This window comes from Nyctibius grandis, chromosome 11 (genome assembly GCF_013368605.1).
Source record: "Nyctibius grandis isolate bNycGra1 chromosome 11, bNycGra1.pri, whole genome shotgun sequence".
Classification (NCBI taxonomy): domain Eukaryota; kingdom Metazoa; phylum Chordata; class Aves; order Nyctibiiformes; family Nyctibiidae; genus Nyctibius; species Nyctibius grandis.
In genome coordinates, this window is record NC_090668.1 from 26716172 (window position 1) to 26733306 (window position 17135).

The 17135-nt window shown below is 39.5% G+C and overlaps 1 protein-coding gene across 1 annotated transcript in view; it reads left to right on the plus strand.

Annotated features, from left to right (window-relative positions):
- The first annotated feature begins 348 nt into the window (after positions 1-348).
- The window catches only part of SPG11 (SPG11 vesicle trafficking associated, spatacsin), a 35272-nt gene continuing 18485 nt past the window's right edge, over positions 349-17135 (plus strand). Inside the window, exons 1-21 of the mRNA XM_068410284.1 lie at positions 349-560; positions 1579-1763; positions 2543-2770; positions 3409-3607; positions 4175-4312; positions 5050-5513; positions 5745-5890; positions 6936-7068; positions 7409-7564; positions 8877-9055; positions 9241-9417; positions 9877-9948; positions 10361-10488; positions 11165-11343; positions 11820-12027; positions 12558-12761; positions 13842-13948; positions 14714-14859; positions 15290-15451; positions 16227-16293; positions 16750-16915. Of these exons, the coding sequence (XP_068266385.1) occupies positions 349-560; positions 1579-1763; positions 2543-2770; positions 3409-3607; positions 4175-4312; positions 5050-5513; positions 5745-5890; positions 6936-7068; positions 7409-7564; positions 8877-9055; positions 9241-9417; positions 9877-9948; positions 10361-10488; positions 11165-11343; positions 11820-12027; positions 12558-12761; positions 13842-13948; positions 14714-14859; positions 15290-15451; positions 16227-16293; positions 16750-16915 (3656 nt within the window). The remainder of the gene's footprint in view (positions 561-1578; positions 1764-2542; positions 2771-3408; positions 3608-4174; positions 4313-5049; positions 5514-5744; positions 5891-6935; positions 7069-7408; positions 7565-8876; positions 9056-9240; positions 9418-9876; positions 9949-10360; positions 10489-11164; positions 11344-11819; positions 12028-12557; positions 12762-13841; positions 13949-14713; positions 14860-15289; positions 15452-16226; positions 16294-16749; positions 16916-17135) is intronic.

Below are 17135 nucleotides of genomic sequence, written 5' to 3' on the forward strand. Positions count from 1 at the left end.
GAAGAGGCGCGGGTTGGGGAATGGGAATGAGGGGTAGGTTTGCTGGAGCTTTCGAGCTGCTTCACACGGCTCAGCGGTGCGCAGAACCGAACGTAAAGGCCCTCGGAGGCGGTCGCCTCCCTTGGTCTCGCCGGCCGCAGCCCGCCCGCCGCCGGCGCTGACGGAGACTACAGCTCCCAGCATGCATTGCCCGCCCGCCCGCCGGCGCCGAGCCGCGGGGCCTGCTGGGAGTTGTAGTCGCGCCTCGGCGCTGTCAGCTGACCGGAAGGAAGGGCCGTCCCCGTCCAAGATGGCGGCGGGCTGGGGTGGGGGTTGCTGTTAGGCCGGGGGTGGCGGCTCTCCCTGAGGATGGAGGGGGCGAAGCGGGAGCTGCGCGTACTGCTGGCTTCCCTCTCCGGGGAGGCGCAGGGCTCCCTGCGGGACGCGGCCTGGGTCCGGCTGAGCAGGGGCCAGGACGCTCTGGGCAGCCTCCTGGTCCCTGGTGGGATCTACCTGGAGCCCCTGGTGCCGGGTGGAGGCGGGCGGGCCCGGGGCAGCGTCCTCCCGGGAGCCTGGGCTGAGTAAGTGGCAGGGGGTGAGCAGGGGAAGGGGGGGCCGGGAGGGGTCCCCCGGCGCCGCTCTGCTTTGGTGAGAGGCGCCGGGCGCGCCCCCGGGGCTGAGGGCGCTCCCCGAAAGGGAGCAGCCCTGCACAGGCGAGGGCAGGCCCTGAAAGCTGCAGGAGACTTCGGGGGCCTTTCAAACCCTGCCTTGAAATAGCATGCTCTCCACTTAAAATCCTGTTGCTGGAGGGGACGTTGATTTATATCCGCTTAATTGTTTAGTTGTGGGTGTATTCATTACAGTAGATCAAAAAACGTGAAGAAAATTCATCTGGTTTTGTTGAGTTGCTGGCTTAAAATTTCATAGTGCCCTGACTGCTTGACTTCCTTGTCTGCTGGCCAGGGGCAAGCTCTGGTGTGACATTCAGCGATCACGAGATGTTTTTAATCTGCTTTAGCTTTTAATGCTGAGTCAAAACCACAGTCACACTGCATTTGTAGATGTCTGCAGCATCAGGCAATACCAACACTGTTACGGTGCTCTAGTCTCGTGTTTCAATTCTGGCTGTCTCCTCTCTGCCTGCTCACCTCTCCCTACAAGACAGATGTGGAGACAGGTACCTGAAGAGTTTCTCAGCCTGAGCAATGGGGAGACAAAACATATGGAAAAGAGCAATATGCTCTGCCTCTCCCTAGCTTGGCAGTGCTGGTGTTCCTCCTCCTAGAAGTCCTGAAGCAGAGCATCACTCGTGTGGCACGTGTCAGGGATGACCAAAGGAAAGAAACACACAAGGACAGAAAACCCCAGTATTCTTGAGAGGAAGAGAAGCAGGGATTCCACAAGCGCTGTCTTGCATTGCAGTCTCTGCTAGGGATGAAATGTGTTCTAGTATTGGGAGGGGAGCGGGTGGCAGCAGAATCATTACTGCAAAAGATTAAAATTATACTGACCATTGTTAGCACACTTCCAGATCTGTTCAGTGTATGAAATGTGGAAAGAGAATAAGGTCAATAAACATCCTGAATGTTGTATCTTCAGTTTCATGTGGGGGACCACAGAAGATGATGATCTGCAAGCAGACAAGACAAAAATACTGGCTCTTAGTAAAAGTCATGAACTGTTTGTCTATGAATTCACTATAGAAGATGGAAAATACAACCCGATTTCCGTGCACAGTTGTAAGGAAGATACACTTAAAAAGCTCCTTGAAGTTAAAAACATTAGTGAGTAAATTTCAATGTGTGTTCCATATTTGAAATTATTATAGGTCTAATTCTGCTTCGCCTGGTGAAACGAATCAGGGCAGTAGCATAGAACACTAGGGAAGTGTCACTCACTTTCACACGGATTTGAAGTGATCAGTAGCAATATTAATGATGAAAAATAATAGTGACATTATTCAAAGATGACATTGTTAGAGGGAATTGAACTGTTGTAGGGTAAGGTGTTTGGATGATATGAAGTTAAGCTTTAATGAAACATATTAATGCAACCCTCAAACTTTCCCTTTAATGCTGGAACTGATGGGAAGAAAAGAGAGGGCTCCTCACTAATCCTGCAGTGACTAATTATGTGTTTAACCTTATGTTCGATGATCAGCAAACGTAGCATACAGTTAGAATGCACAGTCTTTCCAGGACCTAGATATTTGATGTTTTATATGCTCTTAAACAGTCTCCCTTGCTAAAGTATTTTTATTTCCAGAGATAGCAGCTTTATTTTCAGTGCTGACTGAAATGTTACTTTGTGATGATTTTTTGTGTTCTTCGTAGTATTGTGCACTTAAAAAGCCTGCGCTGTCTTAGGAAACTGTTCTAAAATTAGTGCTTCTGACACAGAAAGTGAAATTTAAAACAAGACAAGCCCCCCCCTACCCCCCTAATCCCAACTTTTGTTAAGATGGCAGCAGAGGCAATGAATTTGAGCTGTAATTTTCTTGAGATATCTTTACAAATCAAAAGTACCCGATTGCTATAATCCTAAAATATCTTTAAATTTACAGGTCTGCCTTCAGTTTTCTCTTTGAGGATACTGTCTTTTGAAAACAACAAATGTATACTTCTGCTCAACAAGTTTATTGTTGTGCATCTTACCTTTCCTGGAAGAGACTCACCCTTAGAGACATGTGACTGCTTTACCCTTGATTTGCCTCCGCAAGCTTTGGAAAGAATAACAGATGCACACTTCTGCAGAGGGATCCTTTTTCTGTTAGATAGTTCTGGCTGGATTTGTATCCTTTGCAGTAGAGACTAGTTATTGTGGTCAAAAATGCCATGTATCTCAACATGCCACTGGAAATCTGTGTCACGCTGGAGTAATAATGGTTTTCAGTGTTTGTGATATGTGGATCTGTGTAAAACAGGCTTGCATCTACTGTCCCTACCCTTTCTTTTCTTAATTAGATCCTTTAGAAATTATCTACAGATATGCAGGGAATCACAGTTTGGAAACTAGATAGCTGTCTTCTGTGTTGTAATGAACAGGAGCTCAGACTTTCCCACAAGGTGCTTAACTTCAGCCTATTTGTCATTTTTTTTTCTGACATGTATGTAAAAAAATGCAATAAAGACAGGTTACTTTTTCCTCCTCATTATAAAAATGCCAATATATATTTGTCCCAGTTCACTTCTAAGTATAAATTAACTCTTTTGAGGTGGCACAAGTGGCGGGTTTGTACAGCACCTAGCACAGTTCACTTCTGATCTTAGCTGAGCTTAGCGTGCTCGTGTAAAACAAACAATCCTGAATGTTTTGTTGTGCAGAGACTGGCTTGGACCACAAAGTTAACAGAAATTCACCATCTTCTTCTCTGTAATCTCTTGTTTGTTGGACAACTGAGCCTGGTGTTTTCTTTGATGCCTTTTAAAGACATATTTGACTCTTTTGGTGGTGCAAATCTAGCAAACATCAATGTAGCGCTCTGCCAGGGAGACGTGCCGGGTGAGGACAGGAGTCCGGCCATCACATCACCACTCACGGCAGTGAAAGTGGCACATGATCTCAGCGTTGCTGTGATCATCAGTTCTTCCAACTGTGCCATCTCTGTGGATCTGAACACGTACTTCAGGTACGTTTGCAGCAGAATTCCTAAATTAAAGTTTTGAGTACAATTAACATTAAAAAGTGCCTAATCTTGGTCCTGTAATAGTTGAGATGCTGTCAGCTTTTTATTTTGAGTTCTGGCTCTGTGGTAGAGCAGAAATTTCATATTTCTTTGAAGATTGCTCGCTGTTATTTGCTCCAATTTATGCTCTGTCACGTTTACACATAGAAAAACTTTACATTGGACTTTACATTTTGTCTAGGAAGTTTAGGATACGTGCTGCCAGTTACTGCCAGTGGCGGTTGGCAGCAGCTTTTAGAAATGCTGTAGGGTATGGGATTGTTGAACTGTTCTGATACAGCTTTACTGATTCTGCTTGTTAAATTAGGACTAGGTTGTAATTTAGAGGTGGTGTTTACCTCGAGGAAATTGCATTGGGTTTTAGTGGCTTACCTGGATACATTTTTGTGAATGCTGTTAATCTGAGAGAAAACTGCTTTGCTGATAACTCCTGGAGGAGTTAAACATGAAGGAAAAAAAAAATCTTAAATCATCTGACGGAGGTGAAGTTTAGTATTTATTTCCTTACAGACAGTTCCCTGGGCATTTGCTCTGTAAGAGGGATCCTGAAAATCTTCCTATAAAGCCTCCTGAAGGACTGGATGAGGATGACCTTGCTAGTTCTGACTACAGCATGGAGCTTTTGTCATCGCCTTTCCGCACAGACAGGTACATAATGAAAATACTTTCTAAGGCTGGGTTTTGCCTCCTTTAGACCATTCATTAATAAACTGCTGAATTGTTCTTAATTGTAGTTGTGGCAAGTAAAATCAGCTCATTCTGCTTTAAATCTTTTGAATGTTAGGATGATGTTAGGAAATGGGCCGGGACAACTTTACATCTGTCATCAAACAGCTTCCAAATAGTAATTACTGTTTAAGGTGTTACCTTTAGTTTGAGCCAGTATCTACAGATGTTTGTGTTCCAAGTACTTTAGAGTTTGTTGCATTTTTAGCACAGATGAGTGCATGTAGACTTCAAAATATTTTGTATTCACGTCAAACATTTTAACCATGTTGTGACCCTTAGTATTAGAGGTATTAATACTGATAAAATATGTTAATTGTAAGTTGGTGTAAATGTAATAAATACTCAATAATGGAATTAATTTCATTCTGCTTTTTTTATTAATTGATGGGGCATTTTCTGTGAGGCAAAGAAAATTTTCTACTAAAAATGCTCATCTTCATGGACATTGTCAGCTAATGGATCTGTGATCATTCAGCTTGGCTGCAAACTATTGAAATAGAAATAAACAGGACATGTTAAGGTTAAAATGCAAGATGCTGGATGGGATCTGTAAGCTTAAAGTGCATATTATTTAACTGAGGAAACTTGAAAAAATTATTTATCTGCATTGTTCTTGGAGTAATACCTATAATAGGTGACTTCTTTCTTCACCGTAGGTCCTGGAAGGCACACTTATCCTCACTGTGTGATAGAGTAAGGAGAAGAAGACCAGGTACTCCACATTTGGTGGATGACTTGAATTTACCTTGGTATCAGTTTTTTACCCATCTTGAAGATCATGACCCTGAAATCTATGAAAATTCTGAGAATATGGTGGCTTTTGTTCCACGGGCTGTTAGGTGGGCCCCTTCCAAACCATTACAGAGCGATGGTACAAACCTCAGCGATGCAAGACAGCAATGGAAACAAATCCCCGTGGAAGCACCACAAGAAGTGGTGAAACTGGAGTGTAAGTTGGTAACTGGAGTTAAAGCCCTGTTTGTAGTGTTAACAAACGACAAAGGATTGACTCTTGCTCTCTGGGATTTCGAGTCACAAGATGTGACGTATTACCACTTCGGAAAAAATAGTGTTTATGTGGATTGCAGTGAAGAGGAGCCATTATGTCTGCTGCTGACAGGTGAGGGGTTTCTTCTATCATTGTTCTGATGTAGACTTCTGATAAAAGCTTTTTTTTGGGGTAGTGCTGTTCTTTCCTGGCTGCTGCTGGCTAATTTCTAATATATTCTTGCCAAGGTGAAATCCCAGTGAAGCCACGGCAGCTTTGCGTCATTATTTTGGAAGAGAGGCAGTAGGTAGAAATGTTGCTGTGTGTATATATTTTTAATTATGGTTTGATTCTTTTATTTAGAGCATGGTCTCTCCTTAGTTCTGTTTGGTTTAACTCAAGAAGAGTTTTTGAATAGATTGATGATCTATGGCAGTGCCGGAGTCGTAGATTCTGTTTGTCATCTCAACGGATGGGAACGATGTTCAATTCCAATACATGCACTAGAGGTAAAGAACTCTGTTTCATGTCATACAGATAACAAAAATACTTCTTTAAAGTAAGGAATGCAGTTTAGCAATGTTAATGGTGTTTTTAGACACAATTAAAAGTATGCTTTAGTAATCTAGGGGCAAAAAGTAGTGGTTTAGTTATTGAAAAAAACAATAAAAACCCCAAGTAACCCAGATGAGTAACATGAAAGAAGAAATACAGCAACAAAGTTAACATACATGAAAAAAAAATGTTTAAAAATAAGCAGTGCTCAAAACTCCCCTCTTAATTGGACCCAAAAGCATTTTTGCCATTTTCTGCAGCACTTTTTGTCCTCTTGCTAAATGTCAGATATTAAAATATATCCTTGGAACCAGATTTTTGTTTTTATCATACCCCTCTTGTAAAGCCAAGAGAACTTCAAGCTACCAACTGTTACTTGGTATCCCTTAACAATAGGTGATAAAATATTTTTACTGTACCAGACCACAAAACAAATCTCCTTGCGTCTCTGCAGTTTTCCAGTGCTCTAGTTCTACTTTAGGTGACAGAGATCCTTGTTTAAAAAAAACTGTTGTTCCACAAGTCTGGGACTCTGCAGCAGTCTGTCCACACCATCACTCAGTACGCTGTCAGTCTGTGTTTCTAGTTGTGTTTGGAGGGAGCTTCGATGAAGACATTTGTAGGGTTCTTTTGGTTTTATTTGAAGGGTGTGATGGAAAGTGAATTGATTTTCAGTTGCTGTAAGCCTATTCAAAGTCCTGATTCTCACAGTATTTACTTTATATTCTAAATCAAACTCTTAATAAATTGCTGTATTAACATTTTGTCTCTGAAGATACGGGGCAGGGTTTCTGCAAAGCCTATTAAAGGAGCATGGCAGGTAGTGAACAGGTCACCTTGTTATTTCAGGCTACAAGTGTTGCACACATAAGTTTAAATTTCTTCTTTTTTTCTGCATGTATACTTTGTCACTGAGTATGAAGTAAAAATACTAGCAGTAAGCATACAATACATATTTTTAGAATCCATGCATAATTGTTCTACTGCATGTTTGTCTAGGCAGGTTTGGAAAATCGTCAACTAGACACAGTAGACTTATTTTTAAAAAGCAAAGAAAGTCTTTTCAATCTGTCAGCACCTTGCTCTGGACCTGAACAGTCTGCTGACAGGGCATCCCAGTCTTACCTGAAAAGTAAGTAAAACACTTCCAGCTACGCAGAGGTTTAAATTTAATTGCCTTTCTATTTATGGCTATGTGTTTGTAAAAACAGATTGAATTGCCTGTGCTCTTGTATGTTTGGATGATGCTGTATTGCAACTTCTCTGCTTCTGGAAAACACAAGAGAAATGGTGCATAACGTGTGGGGTTCTTTGTTCTGATATTGGCATACGTATTAGAAGCATTTTGATGTTACATATATTATTTGACACATTTTGGAAGATTTTTGTAGCATACCTTTATGACTTTTAATTTATGTGGTCAGTCATATGGTAGATTGCAGATGTTTGAACTTTTTCTGTAAATATTGCAGATTTGGAAGAGCTGAGGCCAGCTCTAAACTTGCTTTGCTCAGCAATCAGAGAAAGTGATATGGACCCTCAGAGTAAACACTTTTCCGAGCAGCTGCTAAACCTCACGTTGACTTTCCTTAGCAAGCAACTGGAAGAAATTTTTGTGCACACAGAGGGTAAGATAACTCATTTTGGATCACATGTAGTAATGCAATATGTCATTGTTTAGGTAAGTAAGAAGAACTAATTTTTTTAAATCAAAAGCCTAAATTTGCCTCGAATTAACAGAAAAAATGTGCTGGAGTTAAGTGAATGAAAGATGTTATTTAAGGGGAAACGTGAGAAATTAATCTGCATACAGTATCTGTGTTAGCCCAAACAACTATGATTAGGCTCCCTGATCAGACAGGACACTGTCAACAGGATCATTTTGGGATGTATAAGAATGGCAGAATGGGACTTTCAGGCTGTTGCTGGACACTTGATGGTAGTGCAGTTACATGGCTTGAGTTTAGCCCTCAGCTGCTCGTTCTTTTCTCAATGCCACCACTTGAAATATTCTGGCACAAGTATTTATGTGGCTGTGGAATGGAACAGACTAGGTTAAGAAACTGATACAGCTGAAAATATAGCCTACCAGGTTATTTTTTTATCTGGAGCACTTCCCAGTTTGATTTACTGTGTGGCAACACAGTCACACATCCCAGTATAACCTGAGGGGTGGCACAGAAGCAAGAAGCAGCGTTGGATGGAGGTTGCAGGCTGGATGTGGGAGGGCATGACTGCTTACACTAGCACTGTTGCTGAAATGTTGCTCTTTGAACTACGGCCTAAAAGCTACGAGAACAGAGGAACAGCTGGTGTACTAGTGAAGTATTAAACTGACAGCATTCCAGAGGACAGTTTTGTTTTGCTAGAGAAAGCTAGGGCGAGTAGGGTGACACGTCCCAATGCACAGCGTGCTGTCCTGCTGCTTGGGTCTGAATTGCTGTCTCAGTGGTGCTTTTTAGTCTGTGGACCAACAGGTTATACATGTTAAGCAGAACTGATTTCTTCCACTAGTAAAAGCTGCAGACTATTAACTATTCTTCATCATTTTTTTCTACATGTTTTTTGTAGTCTTTATTTCTTACTAAATGAATGTTACGTTTAGCTGTCCCAGCATATTAAACGGGATTTATTTGACTAATAATTGGTTGGACTAATAAAAAATTTCAGTTCTCATTTACTTATCCCTGAAGGGGAAAACACAGTAATGAGGACAGGGAGACCTCTTGAGAGCGCTGGTAAGACTGGGACTGTATCCTGACAATGTGCTGATAGTGGTGGGTGGTATCAGTCCCTGTACAGGTCAAATTGCAACACAGAGCTGGTGTGCTCTTTCCTCTGAGCGTGTTCTGTTTATTAGTCTGGAGAATACATTCAGCATTGCTGAGCATTAAAACTGCTGTATTGTTCATTTTTGTTTCACTTGGTTGCTCTTGCCAGAACCTGATGAATTCCTGCAGAAAGGTGCAGATATTTTAACTGATTACATCATTAAACTTAGAAAATTTCTGAGAAAATATCCTCGACCACAAATAAATACGGTACACACAGAAAGTGATCTTGATGAAGACTTACCTGCGTTAGAAGAAAGCCAAATGTGGGAAGAACTGACACCAGAGGTAAAAATGAGTAATCACTTTTTTACTATTCTTATTAAATATATTTAAGGAAATTATTAATATGTAAATGTCTCTATTAAATCAATAGTTTAGGGAATAGGGAAAAAATGAATATACGGATCATAAAGACAGTAACACTGAAAATTGATGGGATTAGTTTATTCCAGATTTTTTTCCCCTTTTAGGAAGTCATTGCTGAGGCCATCTTAAGCAACAAAATGCCAGAGGCCCAGACCTTCTTCCGAATGCATCAGCATCCTGCTCAAAGTCTTCAAGAATTTATTCAGATGGGTTTGAATCTGGTCTATGACCGTCTTCTGAAGAACAATACCAGAGAGGCCTCAGAACTTCTAAGAAATATGGTGAGAGGTGTTCAGTGAGCATGCTGATAGTTCTTAACCCTTCTGTATGACTAATGAATGAGTGCTAAGAGTATGGGGAGCATTTAGGTGTCTTATGGATGTATTGATTCTACCACATAGGTGTATAACAATGAAAATTAACTTGTTTTAAAGAACTGCTTTGGTCACTGATGTACCTTCAGGTTGCTGAGGGAGCCTGTTTATGAATGTGTATTGCCTGATGCCGTGATCAGCAAAGTGTAAAGGTGGTTGTGGCAACTCAGGTATTAAAGGGTGCACATTTTATATCCAGACATGCTGGAGGCGTCACGCAGATCACTGGGTTATTGTGACATCTCTGGTAACTGGTGAAGTGAATATCCCAAGCAAGCTTGTAAAAGAAAGTGGGTGCATTTATTCTGTCAATGTACAGCTGCATTTGTACAGTTTGCATACAATGAGCATCTTCTTTTTTGTTAGGGCTTTGATGTGAAGGAGGAATTCCATAAGATCTGTTTCTACACAACTGATAAACATGTACGAGATTTGTTGGTAAGTGTGGATGTCTGGCTGATATTCTCAGGTCTGAGGTCTGATGTGTGTTATGCTGAGAGAGAGGTTTGTATTGAACACACCTTCAGAATTGGAACAAACAAGTTTTGTCCCTGCATCCTTGCAATGTAGTTGCTGAAACATGTCATTGACATACCTGTGCTCTTTTGTATTTGCAGTTAAAGTAAAAATTGATTAAAATGTGATTTCTTTGCTCTGACTCTGATCTAGTTCTCATCTGCTTGCACACAGTCCTGGCCCTTTTGAAATTTAAGTGTATTGACCTCAGTGCTTCCAGCATTTTTTCCTACAGTTGGTTTACTCTTTACACTTGCAGGATCATTTACAACTTTAATATATTATAAGTAGATAAAAATTGTAATTGGAGGTAATACTTTAATTTGAATTGAAGGTGAAAGTTTTAAGAGAAGAAAATTATTTTTCTGAAAAAGAGAAGAAAATGATAGACTTTGTGCATCAAGTTGAAAGCTTGTACTCGGAATCCTTCCAAGAAAATAAAGAGACTCAGTCTCTTTCCAGGTAATGTGGGTTATCAGTTTTAATTATTAATTAATAACTTTAATAGGATTTAAAATATGCTGGCTGCTACGTTCTGTATGATTTACTGCACTAGCAAATACAGTCTTCTGTAATTTCATTAATTTCACACTGGTCTTCATTTGCAGAAGTACGGGTCAGTGTGGGAACTGATTACTTTTCCCATTAAAGTAGTAATTGCTGTTGTGTTCTTTCCAGACTAGGTCATGACATGCTGTCGTCAGTGTAACAGAGGTCTTCTGTTCATGTCATCATCACCATAAATGAAATATTTTAATAACAAAGGGTATTATTAGAATTATTAATCAAACAGAACATGTTCAGAGGGAATGTTTGCTCTATTTTTCATATATGATATCCATAATATAGCAAACTAAAGTAACGTAGAAAAATCATTTTACAGTTAAATAATTGTAAAAATGTTACAAGCCTTATCATTTGCTATGTCAGTTTTGGAAAAATTAGTTAATTCTTTGCCCATTGCTCTCATATGCACTCTCAAACTTTTAGCTGAAGTAAATCCCTCTACCATTTCCAGAACTCTCTTCAAAATGAACTAGCAAAATTTGTTGACCCTTTCATGATCTTCTATTGTTAGATTGTGGACTGTTTTTTAAAAGAGTACTAGAAAACATCCTAATGGAACACTTTGTTACAGCTTCAAGAACTGGAGAAAGGAACAAGACTTCTCCAGGCATACAGCTGTTTTAGACTCGGTGTTGAGTTGTGATAGACACCAGGTTCACAACAGGAGAGTCAGAGTGATGTTTAACTGGGCTCAGTGGTGGGATGAGCTTATTCAGGAGATGATTCTTCTCTCCAGAAAACCACGCCAAGGCAAGTATTCTGCTACTAAGGACTTAAATTGTGAATTAAAACTCTGTCTTTGATGTAGTGTATTGCAATTGTGTAGGAGTGGCGTTCGTATAGCTAGAGTTGTGTGCTGCCACAGTAGGTCACTTATTTTTTGTCAGTGAAAATGGATAAACAGTGTGTTTTCATCCTATTGCGTTCTGGCAGGGATTTGTGTTCTTCTTGTAGAGAAAAATTTGGAGCTAGCTGAAAGGGACTTGCCTAATGCGTGGCTGCTTGGTAATGTCAGACTCTGCTACGTTCTGTAAAGCTTATTACAGTGTAGTATTACATTTAGCTTTTCCAACATAAAAGCTCTAACAAGCTGTAACAGTATACTTAATTTCAGCATTGTGTTTACAAGTGTTCATTAAAAATATGTACATGTATAAAGAAATGTCAGTATTTCCCTAAGTAGTATTTGTTCGTGCTGGTTTCATCAGTTTGCCTTTTTGAAACAGAACTCAAGACATGTAATCCTGAGATTCTTTGGATGCACTTGACAGCCCAGCATGACTGGCTTAATATTTGTTCCTGGATTGAAGAATCTGAGCCTGACCAGCCTTTGTGTGGACAAGCTAACTGGCCTCCTCTGACTCCAGACATTATTGACCGGAACATGTTATGTAGTAGCTACATGAGAAATGATATATTAAACAAGCTGGCTAGGTATGTGCCCTTAATGCATTATGCTAACTTTCTATCTTATGTGAAGCCAAAATCAGATGGTTATTGAAGATTTTATTAACATGTACTTCTATATGTGTTTCATTTTTGTACTGTATGTAATGCCCTTTCCTGAAACAGCACAAATCCATTAATAACTTTTATTTTAGTCTTGTACTTGTACTTTCCATTATCTGAAAACAGTAAGAAACATGAGAGCAATAGAAATCCTCTATCAGCCCTTTGGTCTTCCATAGTGATTATGTTCCTGAGGCCCATTTTAATGCAAAGGAGAAAATTCTGGACACATAGCAGTTCACTCCTCACGCCACCTTCTCTGTGGTGAACTGTAGTAACTACGATATTGTTTGAGCACTATCAAATGTATTTTGGCATGTTGTGTTTGCCTCAGTAGTGAAGTAATCCTCTAGAAGGAAAGGTCTGCTTCATAATTTTGAACTGAAAACACCCTTCAGAACTTTAAAAGAGAGAACTGTCTCATCAGTGTGTATGCTTTTTCTCTTTTCTAATAGAAATGGAATTTTTGTCTCTTCTGAGTTGGAAGATTTTGAACTTCTGCTCCAAAGACTGTCTTACCTCGGGGGAGTGCTGCAAAATCCTCACCCTGTTCCAAAATACAATGCTGCAAGTGGTCTGGACTTCCATGCTCGTTTTGTCCTTCACTGTTTAGAACATAATTTGCAGTATCTGTTGTACACTTACTTAGACTACTACAGGTATGAATGCTTTTCATCCCTCAAATCTCATGCAGATTTAAATAATGAAACACAGTTGTAATAGTTGACTGTGAGAGGTTTTCTCTGCACTTGCTGTTTGACTGCTTGGGTCACAACAGTGTCATTTAATGACAAACTGTGGGGCAGCGTGTTAGGTTTCATGCTGTATTTTGAAGCTTTATTCAGGTTGTTTTGTCAAGATTAATTTGTGTGTCAGTTGTCAAAGGAAACAATTGTAGTTGTAATAGTGTGATGTTATCAGCAATACAATCTTTAATGAGCCAAAGCAACTTGTTCAGCAGAAACTCTCTCACTTGAGCACAAATATGAGCTCACTCTCGATATATTCACAACTAAAGAAATTGCTGGTTTCCATCTAAATTAAGATTAGTTGGGATTTGAAGGAGAAAGCAATATTAGGTATTGGAACTATATGAATACTTTCCACTTAATTGATACTTTGCAATTAAAATTTCTTAGCTGTAACTCCAATCTAACAGTGTAATTATTAAGAACGTAAAAGTGGACCAGAAAAAAGCCAACAAATCTTTTTTTGTTTGTTTGTATAGTCGATTTTAGTTTGCATAAAATATTTAGACTATGCAGAGTGGTATTTGTGAGTCAAGTCCCTTCTTTGGGAAGTGTTTGGGGTTGTCAGGTCTGGAAACTTACTTTGATTTATGGAAGCAAGAAGCACAGAAACATAACCTGAGAGAAGGGAACTGTCAGAGATGCCGTGTCAGCTAAAGCTGTGTGTCTTGTAGAGAAGGGTGATGTGATTTGAGCCTTAAGTCACTGTAACATCAAGTCAGATGCTCATAATTTTTAGTGCAGTGTTATATAGACATTGGAAGGGGCTGCCCAGGGAGGTGGTGGAGTCACCATCTCTGGAGGGGTTTAAGAAAAGCCTGGACATGGCACTTAGTGCCCTGGTCTAGTTGACAGGATGGCGTCAGGGCAATGGTTGGACTCGATGATCCCAGAGGGCTCTTCCAACCTGGTTGATTCTGTGTGATATCAGGGCAGAGGATGGTTACAAATACTGTATTTTCACTGTGCTGCTCCTTGTTTTATTTCCAGTTTATCTCCTTCAAATTGCCCTATTTTGGATAACGAGGAGTTGCATGAAGCGCATCCCTGGTTTGAATTCCTCGTGCGGTGTCGGGGGGTTGCCAGTAATCCACGAGGTAGGAACCTGGCCACGTACATCTGTGCTGCTAGCTGAGTATTTGGCACAGCTGGGTTTAATTCTCTGCTCTGCTGCAAACTTTTTTTTGGCCATGGCAAATCATTTACATGTGGATCAGTTCCTCATCTCTAAAATGCGGATTATAATTCCTACTTAAACTGTACATAAAGATTTGGAGGCTGTCAGAATTGTTTTGTGTATGATCATCGTTGCCTCCAATTTAATTATATTCCTAACAGGTTGAACAGAAGGAGAATTCATAAGAAAATGCATAAAATATTAAAATTAAAGCTTCCTCTAGTTCTTGTGGTGCATTTTGACTTCTCTGCCCCTTGGATTATGTGTTTGCTGGTTTTTTTTTAGTTATTGTCATTGAAAATCAGTAGAATTTGTCCCCTTAAGTCATTTCACTTTTTAAAAAAACATTTCATCTTTTGTGGGGTCACACATTAACAAATGATAAAAATAAGCCCAAGTGAAGCTTTTGCAGAAAGTGTGATCAGTATAGGATAAAGAATTGAACCGATACAATGCTGAACTGTGGGACTCAATCCAAACTGAACTGTGGTTTGATATTGGGGAAAGCTTGGTAAAATTTAGAGCAGCTTATCTGTATTTATAAGTAAATTGATAAAAATCACCATTAACAACAAAAAATAGAAAATTCAGATTTTTTCATAGTCGTAGAACAGTTTTAATACATGACTTAATAATTTAATATTATTTTTGCATGAAATTAAATCTTACTTTTTTGTCTTTTAAGATCCAAAGATGATTTTTCAGGCTAGTCTAGCAAACGCTCAGATCTTGATTCCTAGCAATCAGGCCAGTGTGAGTAGCATGCTACTGGAAGGACGAACGCTATTAGCACTGGCCACTACAATGTGTGCACCTGGAGGTATTGATCAGGTATTGTGTGCAACCAATTATTGATAAGCTTTTGGAGAAGTTCTCACACGGTGTTGAAAACTCAAAGGACTACGTTAATAAAAATAAACGTACTAATGCCATCATATAATGTTTCCTCATATAAAAATCTAGTTTTGGTGTTATAAACAATTATACTTTTAAAAGAAAAATGCTCGGTGAACACATGTTGAAACAGAATTTATTAATGCAGATAGCTTTTTGATACCTAGCACAGTAACCTGAAACATCAGGTATTGTTGAAGGTATGTCTAATATAACTGAAAAGGATTTTCCAGGAAAAAATGATACTTTCTGTGTTGTCATCCTATGTCAAATTCCTATGAGGTAGTTTCATTCAAAGACTGTTTTATTATTGTCTAAATTCAGTTTCTGCTTCCTCATGAAATAATTTTGCTTCCTTGCAACGCAGGTTCTGCAGAATGAAGATATGGAAAAACCTCTAAAGAAAGTTGATCCACAGCTCTTAAAAATGGCATTGACTCCTTACCCCAAACTCAAAGCCGCTCTCTTTCCCCCGTGTACTTCTCATGGAATTTTGCCACCTGACATCTCTCTTTACCATCTTCTTCAGGTACTCAAAATGCTTCTTGGTAGTGCTTTTTGGCAGAACAAAAGTAAGGAGAAGCTTGTTTTCAGCTAAAGCCTGGAGGGTGGGCACCATATGGTGTTTCCTTGGAATCCTTAGTTTGGAGCTAAAGTTTATAGCTTCATTCTGAACAGTTTTTTAAAATGATATCTAAATATTGTGAGTCTGGCTTCCCCCTGCTGCTCTAGACATGTAAAGATGTCTTCAGTGTTTAACTTCAGCAGAGGCTGTGTGTGGCCGTCCTGAAACGTCAGACAAGTGCTACGCTTGCAGTGTTCAGTGGGCAGGTTGTTTAGTATTAGAAAAAGGAAAATGTTTTTAATTTTCTAAGGGAAATTGAAATTTAGAATTAAAGGATAGTGATTCACGGAATGTCATGACACATTTCTGAGCAAATGCCTTTTACTTCAGATCTGTGGTACGAGATCAACTGAAAGTTGGAAGAAATGCTGCGAGTTATTTGTTATTGGGAAAGTGTTAACTTTGAGAAGATCAAAGTTTAGCAAAATACTTAAGCGTGGTCTTTCTCTTATTTCCTTAGACCAAAGTCTAAGCCTTTCCTTGCACTTGTTTGCAATCTGATGCTATGGAGTAGATAAATATGTACCTTTGAGAAAGAACTGCACAAGTTACATCACTGCTTGGTAACAGCACAGGGAATTCCTGATTGTTGCTACTATAGCTCCCTAAAGTATTCTGTAGTCTGGTCTGATGTGAAAATCTTTAGCTGTCTCAGTATATTTTGTTTCTAATCTTTCAGTCATTAGTGCCCTTTGATCCCACTAAATTATTTGGCTGGCAGTCAACAAATACTCTTGCTGTATCAGGTATGTTACTTTCAAGTTTTATATGCTTTTTTAGCCTGAGCATCTAGGCTAAAATACCTTCCAGTGGAATGATTTGGCAGATAAATTTATTCAAAAGGCCATTTATTTTACAAAAAAACCTCCAGTGTAATTTACTAAAATTTTGTTTTGAAATTAAATCCTAGATAGGTTACCTTTCTCTGTTAAGCTCTTCACAGACAGAATTTTTTCTAAATGTATTATGAGATAGAAAAGCAGTATTTTCTTTTAAAAGCAAATTGAGGGCCTAAGAAGTGATCAAGGGTTCTGATTTTACAATGAGAATTGGAATTTCAGTGGGGTTTGCGTATGCTGAGATTTGAATTGGAACAAGAGGAGAGGTATGTGAGTGTCAGCTCATGTCTTGTAGCTGAAAGCCATTTTCTATGTTTAATTCAACTATTTATCAGCTCATAACAATGATTGTATTCTGTCTAGATGCATCAAGTGACTTTCCTCATTTTTCATCCCCTGAACTGGTGAACAAATATGCTATAATGGAACGACTGGATTTTTTGTACTATTTGCACCATGGACGGCCATCGTTTGCTTTTGGTACATTTTTGGTCCAGCAGTTAGTAAAGAGCAAATCCCCCAAACAGTTGTAAGTCTTCTCAGAAATGACATTGGGATAGTTCTTTTGAAGTTATAATCTAGCACATGGAGTAACGTTGATCCTCCCAAACAGCAAACAAGTGGTGTGCATTGCACCACTTGAAATTTTAGGTGTCCTAGGAGTAGAAATAAAATACCACCTAAAAGAAGGGGAGCTCTATTTTGAATGACCTTAATAAAATCTGCACAATGAAAGCAAGGAATGAAAA